This window comes from Leptonychotes weddellii, chromosome 1 (genome assembly GCF_054177405.1).
Source record: "Leptonychotes weddellii isolate Sample4059 chromosome 1, ASM5417740v2, whole genome shotgun sequence".
NCBI classification, from domain to species: Eukaryota; Metazoa; Chordata; class Mammalia; order Carnivora; family Phocidae; genus Leptonychotes; species Leptonychotes weddellii.
In genome coordinates this window covers 29,034,243-29,055,748 of record NC_138369.1, presented here as the reverse complement: position 1 = coordinate 29,055,748, position 21,506 = coordinate 29,034,243, and the positions used below count along the sequence as shown (strand labels likewise).

The 21,506-nt window shown below is 51.3% G+C and overlaps 1 protein-coding gene across 7 annotated transcripts in view; it reads right to left on the bottom strand.

The window, feature by feature from the left end:
• Positions 1-21,506, bottom strand: part of LRIG1 (leucine rich repeats and immunoglobulin like domains 1) — a 111,646-nt gene that overhangs the window by 34,985 nt on the left and 55,155 nt on the right. For all 7 annotated transcript variants that reach the window (XM_081820316.1, XM_081820294.1, XM_081820278.1 and 4 more), the window contains one exon: positions 1,771-1,908. In XM_081820316.1, coding sequence (XP_081676442.1) covers positions 1,771-1,908 — 138 coding nt within the window. The remainder of the gene's footprint in view (positions 1-1,770; positions 1,909-21,506) is intronic.

Sequence of the window (21,506 nt, the reverse complement as noted above, 5' to 3'; positions counted from 1 at the left end):
AGGTGGGGAAAGGGCAGAGGGAGAGAATCTCCAGCAGACTCCCTGCTCAGCAGGGAACCCAACTCAGGGCTCCATTCCATGACCCCAAGGTCATGACCTGATCAAGAGTCGGATGCTCAACTGACTGAGCCACCCAGGCGCCCCACCAGCCTTAAATATTAAAGTGGATCTCACTATACAACTTTTTATATATAGATCTATAAATGCACACACACACACTCCTATAAATGTGTATAAGCCAATTCATTTTAATCATCTGAAGTGTATCAAAGAAACACTAGTTAAGGAGATCTGCACAGGGTCCCTCTGGACAACAAGCAATTCTTTAATGGGATGTCCACTCATAGGATTACGTATGTGAAGAGCACTTCTCCTCAAAACGGACATTCTATCAACTAATAAAAAGAAGAAAAAACAGAGAGAAAAGGGAAGAACAATATGTTATTCCTATCAGAAGTTACCACTACTACCTCTTTTCTTCCGCCTTCCCTGGACCAATGCTGCTTTTTGTGGCTAAAACAAAAAGGGAAAAGACCAGAGAGAGTTTGCTTCCACGGAGACGGGAAGGGGATGAGGCATTTTTCGCCTGTCAGGCAGCGGCCCAGGACAGGGCACATGAGGATTCCATGCCAACGGGCCTGGACTGTTTGTTCTTAACACCCCGCATTAAAGAAGAACAGTCTGTGTGATGGAGATACACGGGCCAGGAGCCGCCAAAATAAAAAGTCCCTCCTGCTTTCTTGCAGAGAGAGGTCACCGCCATTCAGTTCAGTGCTTGCCGGTTTCTTTGTCCCAAGCAAAGGAGTGCCAGGTGGCAAGTGGACACCTCTGGAAAGCCCTGAGTGGGGGCTCAGCACTGTCATCCTGGCATAACAAAAGCCAGGGCCTCCCATTTCCAATTCTGGTGTCGTGATGCAACCTAAGAAAGAAATCGCTCCCCCTCTTTGGGGTCTTGGAAAAATCCACGTGCCAGGCCTTGGCCTCCCTGAACAGAGGGGTCAAAACAACCCCTAAACTAGCCTCATGAACGAGCCCCAAAATGACTCAGGATCATTAATGACGCAGGGAATGAAAACTCACATGTCATTTGAAGATGTCTCTGGAGCCTGGGTTTTTAGTTTCTTCCCCAAAACAACATTTTTCTACCAACAAGCAGTAAGCTCAACAGGTTTGAATGGTTCTTCCTCCCTGCTCCCACCCATTGGGTGTGAGAAGGGCTGTTAGGATGGGTGAAGGGGACGCAGACCAACAGAGATCTACAAGGTCCTGGGAACCCACATAAGGGCGTCCGTGCCTCCTGAAGAACCCCCATCCCAGGCTTCAGGAGGTGGTGCCACAAAGATCCGCACGTACCGGTTAAGCCTCGGCAAGGAGGCCTCCCCACGGGGCCATTTGCTAAGTACCCCTGAACCTTCTCTCCTGGCTTTCCTGCCAGGCAGCCCAGGAAGTGAGGAAGAACCCAGGCCTCGTACTCAAGCTGCATCTGTACTCGAGGGCTAGCTGCCCCTCTCAAGTGGCAGGTCTGGGAGACTCCTTTGCCTCTCCCTGCCTCAGCAGCCACCCCTGCAGTCAGACTAATGCTGCTCTATGAGGAAATGCTCTACAAATGCGCCAACAGAAGACAGTGGACTGGGGTCCCCCGCCCTCTGCCCTGCCGAGGGGAGCCAAAGGCACATGCCCAACTCCCCCAGACTCAGCCCGGGCACGGTGGGGAGGGAAACACGCACTCTGCGTCCACACCGGGGGCCGACGGCAGCGCAGGGCACTTACAGCTCCTTTAGGTGCAGCCCGTGCGGAAAGCAGGTGTTCCGGATCTCCGTGATGTTGTTCGAGCTCAGGTCCAGCACCTCCAAGGAAAGGTAAGTCTGCAGCTGACTTCCCTCCACACTGCGGATCTTATTGTGCTGCCTGAAACACACAAAGGCAGGGCACTCGAACGTGTCTTTTTGCCAAGAAACATTCTCCCCACCGTTTCTTTCAGACACCTCCTTCCCTAGCTGATGCAGACAATTCTCAAAAGTGGTGGCGCTCTTCACATGAGGCCTCCCGTTCTTCTTTCCGCAGAGTTATCACCTGCTGGCTGGGTGCTACAGAGAATATTGAATTTTCTGGCAGCCACTAGTTTGTCTGCCCAAGTTCAAAGCCTAGGCTGCTCTCCCCAAGGACAAGAATGCAGGGGTCATGAATGCCATGCTGAGAACACTGAGATCAGAACTCAGAACTCACCAGTGCGTGTTCCCATAAAGAATGTGCCCGGTGAATCTGCCAGTTCCAGCTGCCATTCTCATCTAGAACCTTCAGAACAGAGCCCAGCCCCATCACGTATGGGACTGCAGGCACCAGAGCCCAGAGTTCAGGTCTAATCCAACTTAATGCGTCATGACACACCTCATGGTTTCCCAGGCGTGAAGACAGGCACAAGGGATTTTTTTTTTTTTTTTTTTAAATGACACACTTCTGACAACCTAAGGGGAACAGGAACTTGGTGCTCAGTCTGCCTGGAATTAAATCCTTGGACCCTCCTGACTCTCCCCCACCCACCCATAGCTTTGCTCCTCATTTCCTCGTATGGAAGATGGGCCCTTCAGGGACATGGATCACCCAGCCGAAACCACATGAAAGCCGACGTTAACCTAAGCGTTCAGAGGGCTTAGCACCTGTCTGAGAAAGGCGTTTTACCACCATGACTTAGTTACACCTGTAGTCATCTTTCTGCAAAGCCCCCAGCCTAACCGACCAACCCGTATTTACTAACCAGGAGAAAGACGACAAATGCTAACCGAAGCTGGGGGGCACCCGCCCCCGCACCCCCCATTGTAGGTTTGGCTCCACCAGGCAGATTCAAACCACAGCAGCCCTAATCCCAATATTCAGATACTTCAGAATCTGCTGGGTGGCAGTGCTGGGCCTCTGGTTCCAGGCGCTCACTTGGGCCAGTTTCTGAGTCAACAGTGTCAGGGTCCCCGGCCAATCAAAGCATTCTTGAACACAACACAAGCCAGGCGTCGCTTACCAAGTGGCATCTCTTTTAAACAAACACTTGACCAAATCGGTTCCAACAGGCATAAACAAGGCTCTCTTTCCCAGAAGCTCTGGGGCTGCCTGTCCATTCCTTTGTTTTCTTCACAACTCTCCCAGGCCCTGAACCCAAAAATCCATTTACAAAGGCACAACTCCACACATGGGGAAGTCTCCCCAGAATGAAATGCCACTTTTCCCTTCACATCCCCTCCCCACCCCCCCCAAAGCGATTTCCTTTGAGTTCTTTATTATGTTCTTAATAAAGACGGTCTCTTCAGTTTTGGGACTCCAAAAGAAAAAGGAAAAAAGAAGACCTTTATTATGTTAAGTATGGGAAAAGAAGAACAAGAAATAAAGGCCGCAGTGCTGAGCCTCATCCAGGAACTGTGAATGCACGACCGGGGAGCCAGGAAAAGAGGATCTGAGAAAAGCAGGCAAGCAGCACTGGTGGCCCCAAGTCATGAAAAACAGGACCAGACACAGAGGAAGGGGCCACGGGACAGCTGCGAGCCCCCCCCCCCCACCGCTTCTCCCATGGCGCCTCATCTGTCTCCTCTGTCTCTGCCTTTCATCTTCTACCTTTCTTTGCCTTTTGTTTATTCATGGACTCAAACGTGTTCTGGGTCCCTGGGTGTGCCAGGCCCACTCTGGAGGAAGGACGCTGACATGAGCATGGGGCTCTTTCACGTGCTGTAGACTTCCCCAGTTGGTCAAAGAGGCAAGTCCTCCCACAACCGAGCGTGGGAGTGAGGATGACAGAGGCATAAGGGACGAATCGTGCCAGGAACAGTGAATTCTGTGCCCTGAGCAGTTTGTGGGGGCCAGCGCCAGGGGCAGGAGGCCGACACAGAGAAGACATGGGCCGGGAGCTGGGAGGGCAGGCAGAGCGCCTCCCCGGTCAACCTGGGGAGTAGGGACTCCATGTCACCACAGTCCAGGAGAGGGAGAGCACCACACAGGGACAGACACAAGAGAAGAGTAAGAGAGGGGCCCATGGGATCTGAAGAGGACAGCTGGGAACTACATCAAACAGTGATGCTGAAGATTCTAGTCTGCAGAGGTAATCCGGTTAGCAGGCTAGTGGCCACGCCTTCCATCCTCGTCGGCTTATGGACTGCTCCCAACTCAGTAACCAGAGAGATCCTGTTAAGGCATCCCAAGGAACAGGGGAAAACATTTGTAAATCACATATCTGATAAGGGACTAATATCTAGAATATATAAAGAACTCCTAAAGCTCAACAACAACAAACCACCCCGCCAAACAACCCGATTAAAAAATGGGCGGGCGCCTGGGTGGCTCAGTCGTTAAGCGTCTGCCTTCGGCTCAGGTCATGATCCCAGGGTCCTGGGATCGAGCCCCCAGTCGGGCTCCCTGCTCAGCAGGAAGCCTGCTTCTCCCTCTCCCACCCCCCCCCCCCCGCTTGTGTTCCTGCTCTCGCTCTCTGTCAAATAAACAAATAAAATCTTAAAAAAAAAAAAAAAAATGGGCGAAGAACTTGAACAGATGTTTCTCCAAAGAAGACATACAAATGGCCAGTGAGTACAAGGAAAGATGCTCAACATCACTAACCTCACACTCATACAATGGCTACTGTTAAAAACAAAACAAAACAAGGGTGGACAAGAATGTGGAGAAATGCGAACCCCGGCACCATGCTGAAGAAAATGGTCTGGTGGTTCCTCAAAAAAGTAAATATCACATGATCCAGTTGTACTACTTCTGGCTGTATATCCCAAAGAACTGAAAGCAGATCTCAAAGAGATATAAGCACACCTGGCCAGCTTCTCTGAACCCACAGGCTCCTCCTCCCCATCTCTCTCTCACTCTTTCTTTCACTCACACACACACACACACACTTTCCACTCCTTTACCTGCTTTATTTTTCTCAAAAGCTCTAATTATCACCTGGTATATCCAGTAATAACTTATTTCTAGTCTAACACCTTCTCTCCCACCAGGTTGTGGCTCAAGGAGAGACCAGTCTGTTCTGCCCACTAATGTGTCTCCAAGCACTCGAACAGTGTGAAGCATGTAACGGGTGCTCAATAAATATGTGCTGAATGATTCATAAGAAATGAATACAGGTTAAATTTCTGAATCTCACAGATTTGGGACTCGCCAGCATTTAAGCAGAAGAAAATCATGCAAAGGAGTTCAGTCTGAGAGCGTGAGGGAAAGAAAGAGCGCCCATGGCCCTGAGGCAGGGCTGCCCAGAAAACACAAGAGACGTAGCCTGCAGTGGCTCCCCAGGTCCTCGGGGCTCCAACACTGCTGGTCCCAGCTGCCCAGGGGGGTACAGCCATCTCCCCACTGGACTGGTCTCCCTGCTCTTCACTCTAGCCCAAAGCCCTGATCCAATTCTTCCTGAAGTTCCATACTCTGGAAAACGGACCGCACGCTTCTGTGCGCCCGTGGACTCTACCCACCCCAGCCCCGACACACAGCAAGAGTCACCCCGCGTTAGACAGCCCTGTGGACCGTGGCCACTCCGCCCCAGGGCCAGGGTTCTTCCTGCGCTGACACCGGGCACAGCACAGAAGAGCATGTCGGGAGCACTGCCCTGCCGGCCGGGGTTCAAATCTCAGTGATGCAACTGGCAGGTGTGAACCTCAAGAGGAGCCTCATCTATAAAGCGAGGTGTGAAGTTCCTCTGCCCCATGGGTGATGGGACCCGACACAAAGCGGCTGCTCCATTAAACCAGTTCTTGTTTTTATTAGTCATATTTGTATCCTCAGAGCCAGGCTCAGGATCTGGTTTGTGGGAGGTGCTCTGGCAAAAGAATAAATGAATAAAATTAATGAATGCCTGGTTCCTGTCCATCCCTCTGCCACATTTCAGTGCAAGCAGGCAGGCCTGACTCCTCTCTCAGGAAAAAAGCGTTGACTCAGAGCTCTCAGTCTTCTCTTGGTGCAGGAAAAAAGTGTGCTCCAACTGGAGAGTGTCACACCCAGTCCCTGGAAGACTGGGCTGAAGTGGGTAGCTGCGCCTCAAAGCAAATTCCAGACGAAAGCGTCTGCGGGACTCCACAGCTAGAGACCTGCTGGGTCCCCGACCACCCGCAGGACATTCCCCTCCTCACTCCCGCAGCGAGCATGGCTTACGTGCACTCACCCTGGCCCCAGCCCACCACACTCTGCCCTATCCCATCCGGGGAAGTCGGTCCATCCAAGACACCCCCTCCAGACACCCATCCATAAAGGCCAGAGCCCACAGCCAGCATTCAGGGGAAGCCCTCCTATCCCCTTGACAGTAGACAGCTGTGAACATATGTTTGCTGCTCTGAGTCCATCAGGCGGTCCACTTTCAAGAAACTGTCCATGCTTTTAATGCTGCGTGCAGCGTGGAGGTGGTCATCAGGTCTCTCCTTTAACGTAACTAACTGTCCCGTTCCCAAGAAGGCCCACGCTTATCTTTATAACTTCTGGATCCTTGTTCAAGTTCGTTTTAGCAACAGCTGACCAATAACACCTTTATGCAGCAGGCCCTGGGCAAAGCCTCAGGGAAATTGTACAGCAATCTAAAGAGGTAGGTACTATTATTCTCTGTACTTGATAGCTGAAGACACTGAGGCTTAGAGATCTGCTGGGATTCTTCTGAGGTCACACAGCTGAGAAGAGGAACCAGAAAGCAAATTCAGGGGAGCAGGACTATCCGACATGCCCTCTGAGAGGCTCTCCCAGCAGAATTTTAAGGACACTGTCCAGGATTCAATCCATAAACCTTCAGCATAGCTTGGCTAGGTCTGAATGCTAGCTGGCTATTTCCTGGTCACCTCAGAGCAGTCTGTGTAATTGGCCTCAGCTAGGCCTCGCTTTTGTACCAGCTTCCCGGAGGCGTGCGTGAGCAGCAAATTTGCAGAGGGCTTTGTGCGGCCCACCTCAGCAACAAGGCAGAGGAAGCTCAAGTTCTTACTCATGGATATTCTCTTTTTTTTTTTTTTAAAGATTTTATTTATTTATCTGAGACAGAGAGAATGAGAGAGACAGAGAGCACATGAGAGGGGGGAGGGTCAGAGGGAGAAGCAGGCTCCCTGCAGAGCAGGGAGCCCGATGCGGGACTCGATCCCGGGACTCCAGGATCATGACCTGAGCCGAAGGCAGTCGCCCAACCAACTGAGCCACCCAGGCGCCCACTCATGGATATTCTGGATGGAAAGAGTAGTTCCTTTGAGAGCATGTCTTTAAGGACCTGTATTTGAGGGAGGAACGGCTACCTTTCTTCCTAGGGAATGGAGAGCTGCAGAGGGATGCCCAGCCTCTCTGCCATTGAACTAAATCAGCATGGTTCTGTGGCTGTGGGGCTGCCGAAGGTGCAGGGTGGATCACGGCTACTCGCCTCCGTCCAGTGTCGGTTTACTCCTCAGGCTGTCCTCTGGGGCGAGGAGAACTTAATACGGCGCAAGTCTATTAAACCAACACCTGTTAAAGGCTTCAAAAATAAAATCAGTCTTCAAAGGCGGAGGGCAGGCAAGATAAGCTCTCTCCACTTGGCTACATTTTCAGAGCCGATGTTAAATTGGACAGTAAAACAGACAGAGGCATTTGAAACCAACATTTAAAACTTTTTATCGTAAGTGATTGTTCCACTATGGGTCTGTGAAAGCCTCATTTACAAGGTACTCCCGTTGGTGGTGGAAAAGATCTCATGTCACTGACAACAGCCAGAAAGAAAGGGAAAGGAGATCAAAGGAAGCAGGGTCAAGGTGGGTCAAATGGATTACAGCTGGTTCCTGAAATTATGCACCTATTGTCTACATAAGGAGTCAACAAACGTCTTCTATAATAGGCCTGATAGTATGTACTTTAGGCTTTGTGTGTCACGCATTCTGTCACAAGTACTCAACTCTGATGGAATGTAATATGACAATACGTAAATGAATGAGTTCCAGTAAACCTTTATTTACAAAAATAAGCTGTGGGCCACATCTGACCCACTGCCTATAGTTTACTGACCCCTGGTCTATATACTACAGCAACCAGTTTGGGTTGGTGGGGGGAGTCACCCAGATTCTAATTCTAGCTCTGATGCAGCCTTGGAACTGTTTGTAAGTCACTTTCTGCATCTGGTTTAACTACCTGCAAAACGGCGCCCCGCCTCCTACAGCAGAGACCCCTCCCATTGTCCCTCAGTGCCCAGGTCAGGCATCACTGCTTAGAATCCTTCCCACCGGTGTCTTCTCCACCTCTTCAGGAAGTGGGACCTAAGTCTTCATCATTATTATGGCCCTCAAAGACAACCCAGGATTCTGACCAGAGCCAGTGGAGAAGATAGGCAAACAGGGTGATCTTACAGAGACTGCAGATCCTCACTATTTATCCTTATTCCTTTTAATTCTTCTAATTAGGCAAACACACTGAAGTCGGCCAACGCACAGTCCTCACATTGAAGCAGGTACGCCCTGCAGCTCTTCCAGAGAATTATGGTGACTCCCAGAAATCCACACTGTCAACTCCCAGAGTGTTGGTTCTCACTAGTAACAGCGTGTCTTCCACATTATCTCAATATCAAACTTTCAAAAGGTCTTACTTAACAAAATCAGCAAAATTCAAATTCCCCAGACCTTGCTTTGTTTGAACCTCTGGCTAAGAAACAATCTAGCCCTGAGATGGAGGGGGGGGGGGGAAAGTCATACACCTGCCCACAGCCTCTGCCCTGCACTCACCACGGTGATCCTGCCGAGCAGCCTTACACTCCACACCCTGCCGGCTCGGAGCACCAGAAGCACCTCGTACCTGGCCCATCCTGTGCTGCCCCAAAATTTGTTCTATGGCTCTGCTCCCCAGCACCTGCAGCCCCCACAGCAGGCACTCCAAAGTCTTACCAGAATGAAGGAGCGCACACACCCTTCAGGGCTGCCTGGGGCTACAGGGTAATTTTGTAGCCCATACATGGAACCCACAGAAGGCGACCCCGTTATTGTTGATGTAGTGTAAAATTCAGTGCAGGGCAGAGGTCCTGATGCCTACCTGAGGGGGTTGGCTGTATTATGGCAAGCGCCAGAAGATACTAATCATTTCAAGAACACAGATGAAGAAAATCGTTTCTCCTTTGCTGAATACTACAGCACTACCAAAGGGGCCATATGGCCCCGTGGAGGCGGCTGTTGTATTAGTTTGCAGATGTTTTCATGGCAATATCACAGGCCTACTGAGAAGGGCATTCACTGTAAGTGCAGAGCTCAATGCCTTTGTACCACGTCTGTTCACCCACGTACCCACCGCTCAAATCGCGATTCAGAACGGTGCCGCCTCCTTCCTGTCCCTCTCCCAGCGGTTCTTCTTCCCAAAGGGAACAGCTCCGTTCTACCACCCGTGACTAATCTTGCCTACTTTTGTGCTTTATACACATGTTCTTGCTTCAGACAGGCTCTTCAGTATCCGGCTACTTTCACTGAACATTCTGCTCATGGGATCAACGCGTGCTGTTGCATGAGCTGTCATTAATCCCGTTTCATCGCCGTATGATACTGTATACAGTATACAGCAGCTGACTGTTCATTCTGTTGATGGGCACTGAGTCATTTCCAGTTTGGGTTACTGCAACAACCGCAGCTATGAACACATGTTGTGCGTGCATCTTTGGGTGCCTATTTGCATGCACCTGGGCCAGCATCTACGTCCAGGCGCAGCGCCGATGTGCAATCACGGGGCACACATCTGTTCAGCCTCAGACGACACTGCTCGTTTTCTTTTAAACCAAATTCCCCAGAGGTGAAATGTGTCTGAAAAGCCATTTGATCCAAGTGCAATGTTCCCTGCTGCTTCACTCAACCACATTGTCAGAGGCCACCACCCTCCCATGTCCCTCGGCCTGCACCTGTCCCTCCACAAAAAGCATCAGGAATACAGCCTGGGGCCACAGAGCATGGCCAAGCTCAGTCTAATCTTGTTCAGGTGTCCAACAGAGTATTTTAAATGGGGGCCAAATGAGCACCAAAAAAGGAAAGGATAAAAAATAACTCCAAGTCCCAAACTGGCAAGAAATAATGTACCTCATGTATCAGGATCAACACCATGAGCAACTTGAAATATGAAGATAAGGAGGCTGCAAAAAGAAGGACTGAGCACTCCTAGGCCACTGAGAAGAAACGTTCCGCCTTCCAGAATGACAGTCCGAAACCTCACCCCCTCACGAGCCCGCTTCACATGCGTTCACCTTAAGAATGAAAACCAAAACCATCTGTTCTACTGCATAAATTGACAATTTGCTCCAAGAAACCAGTGATGCCTCAGAAACGGCCCAGCCTAGGTTGTTTGCTGGACAGGAAATGAGAATCAGAATACGCAGGGTTTCTTTCTCTCTCCTCCTCCTCCTCCTCCTCCTCACTGCCCACCCCTCCCCACTGCTGCTGGTGAATCATCAGTTCCCTGGGGAATTTTGGCAGATTCTCAGCCTGGCTGCAGATGACGTTCCGGATCTGTTTATTCAGGTGGAGATCGGATAAAAAACAAGAGCAGCCCAGTGGCGGGATAAACAGCCTCCAGCAGGCGGGGTCAGCCCCTCCGAAGGCAGGACCGGGCTGTGTCAACCAACCTCCTGACCCCTTCACTTCCTTTAGGGTCACTCTCCCCTTGGGGTCTTCAACGAACTGTTTTGATTAACTCCTTGCAAAGGAGACGTGATGTCCCATCCCCTGGGAGTGGGTGGCCCCAGGCAGCTCGATGCAGCAGAGCCCACTGGTTTCCCCCACCCTTACACACAGCAAGCTGGAAGCCTATGATTGGGAACAGGGAAGCTACACATGGTCGCGTCAGCCACCACGGTTCTGTGACGTCTAGAGTGACCCAGCCCATGAATGACTGTAAATTGTCAGAATCCCCATCCCAACTACCAGGGTTCTGCATTCCATTCCAAGATGGACAAACAAAAAGAAAACCTCCTAAGGAGGGGTACATGGCTGAGTCAAAGAAGCTAATCAGAAAAGGCCACCTCCTCTATGATTCCAATATAGGATATTCTGGAAAAGGCAAAACAAGGGGGCTGGTAAAAAGACCAGTAGTTGCCAGGGGTTCCGGGGAGAGAGGGATGAACAGGTGGAGCAAAGGTTTTAGGGCAGTGAAACTATTCTGAACGATACTGTAATAGTGAATAAATGTCATTAAACATTTGTGGAAGCCCAAGGAATGCACAACAGCGAACCCTAACATAAACTATGGGGTTAGTTAATAATGTATCAATACTGGCCCATCCATTCTAACAAATTTACCACACTAGTGCAAAATGTTAATAGTGGAAACTGGAGGAAGCGGTATACGGGAAGTCTCTGTACTCTCGGCTCAATTTTTCTGTAAACCTAAAAGTGCTCTAATAGTCTATTAATTATAAACAGATCAAAACAAAGCCTCCTAAGGTATTAAGTAGTCCCGAGGTCATTACATCATTAGAATGTAATTAGAATTTTGAGCCAATCTTCTTTACTGCCATATCCTTCGCACCCAGAACCAGGCTTGGAACATAAATGGTGCTCGATAAATATTTGTTGAATAAACACATGAATTACAACTTTAAGTTCAGTCTCCCACATTCACCACCACAAACCTGAACAAAGGAACGTTATTCAGAAAAAAAATACTGAGGCAAGACCAACCATCCAATTAAAATTTTTTTAAAAAGAAATTAAAGGTTTAGCCTAGAATTTATTAGGTAGAAAAGCAGTCATATTGAAAAGAAAATGCCAAACGAAGTGGATTTTTAGGTTAATTGTGCATTTTCCCCAATTTAACCCCAAACCCCAGACCTTCACTGATTAGCCGGAGTTACCGTGCATCGGCCAACAGTCTGCCCTTCCCGCGCCTGGCAGCAATGAGGAGCAGTCCTACCCAAGATCCCCGTCATCCCTTGGCCACAGGGGGAAGGGGTGATGAGGAATTCAACTCAGGGAGTGCCTATCGGACACCAGTGACCTCAGGAAGACCTACAAGCCGCACCTGGACTGCACTCCCCAGGGAGAAAGGCTGTGCCGTTTTAACATGGGCCGGGACTCTAGGGATTGGCCAGCGTGTTGGAGAGTCAGTCCCATGACCCTGCGAGGTGACCTGTTCTGGCATCTGAGCAGGGCAGAGCGGCACCAGGCTGAGCCAAGATTCGGAAAGCCGAGAACAATGAGCCCCTTCCACTCGAAGTTCCCATCTACACAGGGCACCCCCGGGGTCAGGAAAGCCGAAAGTGTTTCTTTACTGGTCCAGGCTACCATGGCCGCTCAATTCTCTCCCTCGGCCTTATCTTCCCCTAAATCCATCAATACATCCTTGTTTTCTTCTCCTTTTCTCCCCTGCCCTGGCAGGCTGCCACCCTGCACACAGCTGGTGTTCCTCTCCGGCACCCTGGAGCCCTCACAAACAAGGGGCCGCGCCGGGAAGTCCGCAGAGCGGCAGGCTGTCAGGCGGCGTCCCGTGGCACTGCAGTCCCCGACACTACCGGGGAGCCCGGGGATGCCGCACGAACGCACCGGGCTCGCCTGACTGCTCCTCGCTGCCGTCTGCAAGCTCCACGCGTCTGTGCCCACTGGGCTCGGTCCTCCGAGGGCAGCAGGGAAGAGAACCCGCGTGCCTAACGAGGAGCTAGTAGCACAGATCCTCCCAGACTTGAGGGGCTGGCAGAGCAAGGTAGGCAAGGTGGAGAGATGGCAGTGGTGAGGATCAAGGCCAGGCTCCAAGCCCAGAAACCTTCAACAAGGGGTGTCCACTGTGCTCCTCTCAGAAGGGTGTGACGAAGCTACAACGGGTGGTCCTCAAGCTGCTGACTCGACGCCGGGAGGGCAGGGTGCACGCGGCCCCCTCTCCCTGCCACGTGACTCCCTGATACAGCTACTGCACGGCACCCAGCAAGCACCCCCTCTCCACGGTGCGTGCTGGTCGGCAGCGGGGGGAGGTCGCCTGTGAATCTAAGACCCCAGTAGGCTTTGTCACTAGCCACAGTGGTTTGTGCCCCTGGGAGACCTCACCACCCAGGACCTGAACACGGGTTTCCCTCACTGTCCCAAAGTCGGAGTTACACCACTTCGTATTTAGGGAGGACCTACCTACATCAGCACCAGTCGCTGCTGCACTACAGAAACCCGGAGATGATCTTTGCTTCAACAGAATGGTAACTGCGTCTTTGCTGTACACCATTTTGGCTTACAAAAGTTTCCCAGGAACACTCCTCTTTCAGATAGCCGGGGAAACCTGCAAGTGGAACCTTACTCAAAATTTCCGAAGGAGAGCTAACGTTCCGGTGGCTGCCATTTCAGCCTCAGACACTGAGCAGTACTTTGCACTCAGGATCCCGTCCACACCACGGTCTAGAGAGAAAGGCAGGGTGCGCTGCTGACCGATTCCCACGACTGCCACTCCCCCAAAGACGCCCGCAGAAAAAAGGTAGGAAATCCTACAACGCGTTTGTCCCGGACCTAGTATGAGGATGACAGAATTTCCCCTCTCCTCTCTTTTGCATATTATTTGCATGTGCTTATTACGTAAATAAATTAAATTGTTATTTTACAAAGCTGTCAGTGCAACCTTAGAGTTGCATTCAGTGTGAACTTTGGGACTTGCTCCTTCAGTGCAGAAACGCCTGGCCTGCGTGACAGCCCGGAGGCAGAGGGCCTTCTGGGGTGAACGCTGCCGAGGGGCCGGCCTGAGTGGCAGTGGCCTTTCTTCAAGGGCCACCATCCACAGGGGCTCCACCCACTCAGCAGGCACACATTCATCCCCAGGCAGGGATGCTGCAGGGTCCCAGAGTCTCCTCCCGGACCCCTCAAATCCTCGCAGTCTCAGGGCACACAGCCGGCTCCAGGTGGTAAAAACTTCAAAGAGCCTTTGTAGTTGGAGCTGGAATGGTGCCCTCGGGCCTCTGCAGCCTCCCAGAAGTGGTTCCAACACTCCCTGGGCTACACAGGGCAGCAGAACCTCCCCTTGCCGTTCGCCCGTTTACCCACCAAGCAGGCACACCCCACTTCTTTCTCAGTAGACATGGAACCAGAGTAGCAGGGGCCATAGTAGCAGGAAGAGGGGTCTCAAATGGAACATTCGGTGAGTGCCTCCCAGGAGCCCAGCTCTGCCTAGCTCACCGAATCCTCAGGACTACCCAAGAGATGGATGCTGCTACCACGCCTCTTTTACAAACGGGGATGCTGAGGAGTTAGAAGGTTAATGCAGCAAGAAGCAGTACAGCAAGGACCGGAACCCAGACAGCCCACTCTCCTCCTCTGTATGTGGTACCTGCATCATAACGGAAGGAGGCAGAAGGATTCCCGGGCAACAGGACCCCTCTGGACAGTGCCCCGTGCCACCCACCTCCTGTCGGCACACCCCCAGGCCACATCCCCCATCTGTGCTTCCATCAGGGGTGGACCCAACTCTGCACACTCGGGGGGCGGGGCGGGGAGGCATAAATCCTGCGGTGGGCCACTGTGCATGCCCGCGCCCCTCCACAGGCACACACGGGCCTCCCAGACCCTCAGTCCGCAGTGTGTCAGCACACAGCTGCTGCAGGGCCCAGCCAGCCCTCCCCTAGTTCTACCGGAGCGGTCCCTGAACGGGTGAGAGTAGCTCTTAGTTCCTCAGGCAGTTCAGGAGGACAAGACAAAACTGGGCATTCTCCAGCGAGCAGGAACCTGTTCACCCGTTGCTCTCTACCACACCAGAGAAGGCCCCTGTTAGGCGAGATTCCGAGAGGTAAGGTCCTGGACTGGGGTCAGCCGCCCAACCAGCATGCGAGCCCCGCTTTCCTCTGACCCCAGGCTGTGCTGTTCTCTGGAGGGAAGAGGCCCCAGAAGCTTTATCAGACAGCCTGTGGTTACGAGGACAGAGACGGGTCTGTGGGTGCCAGGGTGCCCCTGAAATCCCCTCAAGGGCCACAGAAGGAACCTTCCCTCTGCTGGCGGTAGAAACATTCCTGGCGCTTCCCATGCCAGCTTCCGGGCAGCTCTGCGGTCCCAGCAGAGGAGGAGGCTACTTCCATGCTTGGCTGCAGTTTCCAAGACAAGACCCTCTCCCCTCTGGGAGTGACACCACTGATGTGCCTTTAAAAATAAAACCAGGCCTGCTTCCTGCCCCATCTAGAAGACTTCTGATCTCCCGGTCATATGATTTAGGATCTGTCTTAGCACACAATTTCCCAAGCCTTCAACGTAGGATCTGACTGTACTTGGGGAGGGTTAAGGATGTGTACGGTAGGATTAAGGAGCTGGCCTTATGATGCAGTCTTTCTTAGCTACCCTGAAAATGATAAGACCTGCTATAACATCAAAGTGGCTCCGCCTGAGTAGCCCTGCTCTGCACCCACAACCACACCATCCCCTCGCCTTGCTCGATGTAGCTTCCTGCAGGAGGCAACACTTGCTCGGTTTCTTTCTTGAAACCAAGGCTTCGATTTTCTTCTTTGCTTCGAGGGAATAAAAAACAAACAAACAAAAACAAAACCAAACCTACCATCATAGATCCAAATATAAGATGTAAACTACAAACTTTTAGAGAAAACACAGCAGAAAATCTTTGGGATCTAAAGTTAGGCAAAGTTCTTCGACTTGACACTAAAAACACAAACCAAAAAAGGAAAAATTAATACACTGGACTTCATCAAAATCAGAAACATTTGCTTTGGGAAACGTCCTGTTGTGATGAAAAGACAAGCTACAGACCAGGAGAAAATACTTTCAAACCACACGTACAAAGAACCAGTATATATATATCCAGTGTGTGTGTGTATTATTACATATATATATATATATATATATATATATATATATATATATATATAAAACAAACTCTGAAAATAACAATAAAAAGCAAAGATTCCAATTAGGAAATGGGCAAGAGACACGACACTGCCAAATGCTGGCCGCATGTGGAGAACCCAATCATTCATACACCGCTGGTGCGAATGCAAGATGGTTCAGCCACGCTGGAAAAGTATGGCAGTTTCTTAGAAAACTCAAAACACCATATGAGGCAGCAACTCTACAGCATACCTCCTAGAGAAATGAAAATTGACTTTCACTCAAAAACCCGCATGTGAATGCTCATACCAGCTTTATTCTTAACAGCCCAATGTGGAAACACCCCAGAGGTCCTTCCACAGGTGAATGGTTCAACAAGGTGTGATACACCCATATCATGGAGTACTTTTCTGCAACAGAAGGCAACTGTTGATACACCCAACAACCTAGATGACTCTCCAGGGAATTATGCTGCCTAAAAGGAAGCCAGTCCCAAAAGGTTGCATGCTGTGTGAATCCACTCATATCACATTCTTTAAATGGAAGTTATATACATGGAGAGCAAATCAGACATTGCCCAGGGTGTGGGGGCAGAAGGTAAATGGGGAGGCTTCAAAAGGCAAAATGAGGGATCTCTCTGGGGAATGGAGATGTTCTATACCTTGATTGTATCAATGTCAAAATCCTAGTTGCAAAAGTTTTATAAAATGTTACTACTCGGGGGGAACTGGGTTAAGGGCCAGGGCCCACAGGGCCCGCCCTCGTCCCTCTAAGGCACACTGCCTGCCACGCAGGAGTTTCTGCTCCATCTTCTCTCCTGTAATACTCTGCCCAGTCTGTCAACAAATCAGGAAAACGAAGTCCTACCCCTTGGCCGGAAAGAGCCACGCCCCTCCGGAGCCCCCAACAGATCACTTCTGTTATTACTTGTCCCAAGTTGGTCCCTTCATCTTGATGATAAATGTCTAGAACTACCCAGTATCTGCCCCATGCCCCACAATCACTTATTCTTGGACTGACCTATTTAATCCTTCATTTATTTATTCACTCAAACATGCACAGGTTGCAGCCACTATTAAAAAAAAAAAAAGGTATATTTGACTGCAGTATCATCACCCCCCTTACCCCAACCCCCATGTCCAAAAACTGCATACTGGAGTCAAGGAAAAAAACAGAGATGTGATGGGTGCACTGACAGAGGGGACCAGTGTGGGGGAGGCGGCTAGGCCAGGAGCAGCCATTTCAGACCACGGTGACAACAAGACACAGAATCCAGAGACACAGTCTGTGGGAGCTTTCCCCCTGTGCAGTTCCATGCAAAGGTCAAGGCAGGAAGGAGGAAGAAATGGACTCCAGGACAAATCTGCAAGAGCTGAGACTCTAGCAATTGGATGGGAAAGCCACAAAGGGATCCTTCCTTCATTTGCTCACCAAACACTGACTGCAGGGCAACCATAAGGCAGGCGGTTCCCTGGGGGTAGGTGTGGAGTGGGGATGGGTGAGGCTGGAGTTCCCTGCGGTCCCGTGGGAAGGGAATGGGAAAGGGAAGAGAAGGGCTGAGTCTGGGCATCTTGGGAGCCAAGGTCACGAGGAGGCCCCTGGAGAGACAGGCTACAGGTCCGGGGTTTGGTAGTGGACATCAGGAGCCGGCTAGAGTGCTAACCCTCACATCATTTAAGCAGACTTCTCAACACGGTGCTCAGTGGGCCCACTGGACTGAACTCAGCACCAGCTGAGCCTCTCCCAGGAACCCAGGGTCCCACAGCTAGGTCCCACAGGCGGACAGGAGAGGAAGCGGCCCTGTGCATTCTGGACTCTGGTTCAAGGTGGCAGAGAGAGAACCAGACCCTTTCCTTACAGATGAGGGAACAGCAGCCCAAAAAAGGACAGGGGACACTTGGAAGACCCTGCGGCAGGGTCTCTGGCAGAATCAGGGCTGGAAGTCAAGTGGCTGGATACTGGTTCCTCTCTAAACAATACTGGAGCTGATGAGGGGGAGGCCATGTGCACCCAAAGAAAGGATGCTTCCTCCCCATCCCTCAACCCCGGGGGCCAGCACCCATCCCCCTGCAGAATGGCGTGCGTTCTGGGGTCAAGAGGTAGGATGTGCTTGTTTGGGTGACGTCCTGACAAGAGGAAGGTGAGGGGCCTTCTCCTGCCAGCAGACAAGTTATCCTAAACCGCAACATCCAGCTGGAGGTGGGCAGAGAATGGACCAAGGTTGTCTGCTAAAATGCCCACAAAGGAGCAGCCAAAGGAGCGGCAAGGGGGGATCCTCACCAACCTGCTTTCTCTTCCCAGAGGTGACCCATGAGGCCACCAAGGCAGGGAGAAGATGAACCTTGACCTCACACAGGAAACCCATCTGATTATGTCCACAACAGACATAATCAGCAACAGTACTTTGCTTTCTGAATCCATCTCCCTAGACAATGTATTGAGTCTCTCAGGAGTTTGAGCACTTTCTCAGGTAACGGGTAAAGTGAAGACAGGTACTGGACTCTTAAGTGGAACCACAGAACTGCTGGAGAAGTCCTGTTAACACACACTGGAGGATGAGCGAGAGGAGCAGGGCCAGCCTGGCCTGGGAGGAGCCGTTGGGGGTAAAAGGGTGGATCATACTGCCGGCAAGGCCAGGAGGAGGGGGGCCCCTGGGACGGCTGGTCCTCACTTGGACTCCCAGAACCAAATAAAAATTATGAGGCAAAAAAAAACTTCACTGTGTGTGCTGGTAACCACGGTTTTTCTCCTTATAAAAAAAGAACACACTCAATTTGGAACAAAAACCACATTCTAAAAAGTCTCAGGGAATCCTTCCCCCTCGTTTCCAAAATTCTAGTTATTCTTTCTGGCTTACGGAAGGGCCAATTCCAAACACAACCCTCACAAAACCCCATCACATACATCACACGATCATCGAAACTCAACGTTAGCGCTAGAATCCTGCTGTATCCCAGTACAGTTTTTGAGCGGGATCAGAGGGGATTCCACCTTTCTACAGCTCCTATTCATAGATTTTCTTTTTTAAAAAGAAGAGCGAAGTCTTACTTCTGGAATTACAAAGCACAAGGTTTTTAAAGAGACTGAAATAAGTTTTGCCTATCATTTTACTATGAAGAGGGTCCCCCTGCCCCCATCTGAAGAGGACTTCTCTGACAGGTGGAGTGCAGGTGAGAGATGGTCCAGTGTGCCGCCTTTCGGAGCAAACAAATGACCCAAATTAGGTGGCAAATCCACAGTCAGGTTCCGCGATCACCAAATGAGGTGGGCACGTCCAAGCAGACCCGAGGCCCGCCCCCATGCACCCCAAAGGCAACGCAGCTTCCGAGTCATGATGTGGCTAACTTCACAGTGCCTTCCAATTAAATCAGTAGTGAAAACCTCTAACGGGGCTCCCAGAATCCTAAGTGCTAAACTGAAGGTCAGCCTTTAACAATGTTTCCCCTCCACCTGGAGCAGAAAAAGAAAAGAAAAAAAAAGGGGGGGGCACAGGGCAGGAAGGCAGGGGAGCCTGGGTATTTTCAGTGACAGGTATGAGAGAGAAGGAGAGGAGGGGGGATAATACGTTTTACTTGCAATCACCCAGCTTGGGCTCATGAAAACTTGGGCTGCACATCGAAATGACCTGGGGAGCTTTCAAAAAAAAAAAAAACAGCAGGACCTGTGCCCAGTGTCCCCGTCACCCCCACCCCCACCCCGCTGTCCAGGCGTTTGATTTACTTGCCTGGCATGGGGCCTGAGCATCTAGGTTTTTTTGTTGTTTTGTTTTGTTTTTCAGGTCATTCTACCGTGCAGCCAAGAATGAGAGTCCTGCTTAGATATTTGCTTAGTGTTTCGGAGGCTTGCTGCACCCACCCCAGGTAAAGAAACGGGCAAGGAGAGGAGAGACATCAATGCCTCTACTCACTCCAGAAGTCCCCCACCAGGAATTCACCTAAGAGCGAGCTAAGGGCCCGCACACGCACAAATACGGGGATGATCTATAAACTTCCACTAGATCACCAGAGAGTGACTGACCCATAATGGGTATCTGCAAATGAGGTCTGTTTTTAGGGGCTGCAAATATTGCCTGTGCCCCGGTCGGCCACCAAAGCCCCTCAGAACACAGCGGCAGAATCAGGCCAGCCCCGTCCACGCCAGAGGGTGCTCCGTGCAGAGTGGTCGGTCCAAGCAGTGCCTCCCACTCGGCGCACGTTCACTATACAGCACACACCGCATTGAGCACACGTGGTGTTCAACATGAGCAAGTCCCTCTGTAGGAGTAAGCCAAGTGAGGCCAAGAGAACACAGCAAGGGCGAGGGTGAAGGCAGGCTTACACCGAGATGGTGCGATCCGGAGCCTTCTCTTAAGCGCTCTGCAGAACCAGCCCTCCCGGTAAAAAGCTCTACGGCGCAGGTATGGAGGTAAGCTGGAAAGACCCGTTTGCACCTGCCTTTTCCTACAGCTGTCTGGGGAGGGAGCTTGGGTCTCTACAAGCTCGTCTCCCAGCAGCCCTCTCAGGTCCCTCCCCGACAATAAAATGTTTCTTAGCCCCCAAAGACACTCTCCATCCATCCAGCTGAGCAGAGACCAGGGGCCTCAAGGGCGGCCACGCCGTGTGCCACACAGTGGCCTGCTACCAGCCTTCACACACACTTTTCTGTGTCCTGGCTGAAGGACTTGGACAGAACGAACCACGAACTGGCGCCTTTGTCTCAGCCGTCTGGGTCTGAAAGGCGTCCAGGCAATGAGGAAGCGGCGCAGGACTTCGGCTGGAAGTGAGGTCTTCGAGGGCAGCCACGAAGCGTGCCACGTGTCTGGCTCTGCAGAAACCTGAAGACAAACGGAGTTTCCCTCGAACGCCCAGCGTCAGCTCAGAATAACTAACCCGCGGGTGTGATCTCGGGGTGACGGGAGGGCTTCTGGTCACTCTGCATCAGCTGATGGCCATCACCCCAGGGCTGCCCAAAGTAGGTTCACCTGAGGGCAACACTGCTGAGGCACGAGCCTGCACGCCCTCGGCTTTGAGAGACCCTCTACCAGAGCTACATCCACACCCTCTGGCCACTGCCCCCGGGCTTCCCCTCCTAACACAACTTGATATGTCAGCACTTAAGATTACAACACCTCCCAGGCCACATACTTCCTTTTATACAGTGAGTACAAACCCCAAAGGTGGACAGAAATCGAGACGCACCTTTGCCACTTCCTGTGTGACCTCAGACAGGTTTCTGGCCCTCTCTGTGCCTCAGGTGCCTCATCTGCAAAAGGAACTTAAAAGAGACCCTATGCTGTCTCCTGGGACCGCAGAGACACTACAATGAAATGAGGCCCATGAAGGCACGTAGGACAATGCCTTCCAACGTCAGGGAACCACATACACTGACTGCTGCCATGTTTCATCTCGGAAGGTGGAGCCCTAAGAGGTGGCTGATTTTTTTTTTAAGAGATTGATTGATTCCAGAGAGAGAGCTCACGGGAGCAGGGGGAGGGGAAGAGAGAGTCTCACACAGACTCGGTGCTGAGCAAGGAGCCCAACACAGAGCCCGATCCCACAACCCTGAGATCATGATCTGAGCCGAAACCAAGAGTTGGACCCACAACCGAAGAGCCACCCAGGTGCCCCGAGACAGCTGATGTGTTGATCACTTCTGAACAACAAAGAAACAGCAATCTTGTGTGACTCAATACAATGAGTAAACTCTTCTATCCTGCAGAACCCGTGCCTTTGAATAAGCAGGGTGAATCTCATATTCCCTAACACCCAACAATGACAGACCTTACAAAAGGAAGGCCCGGCA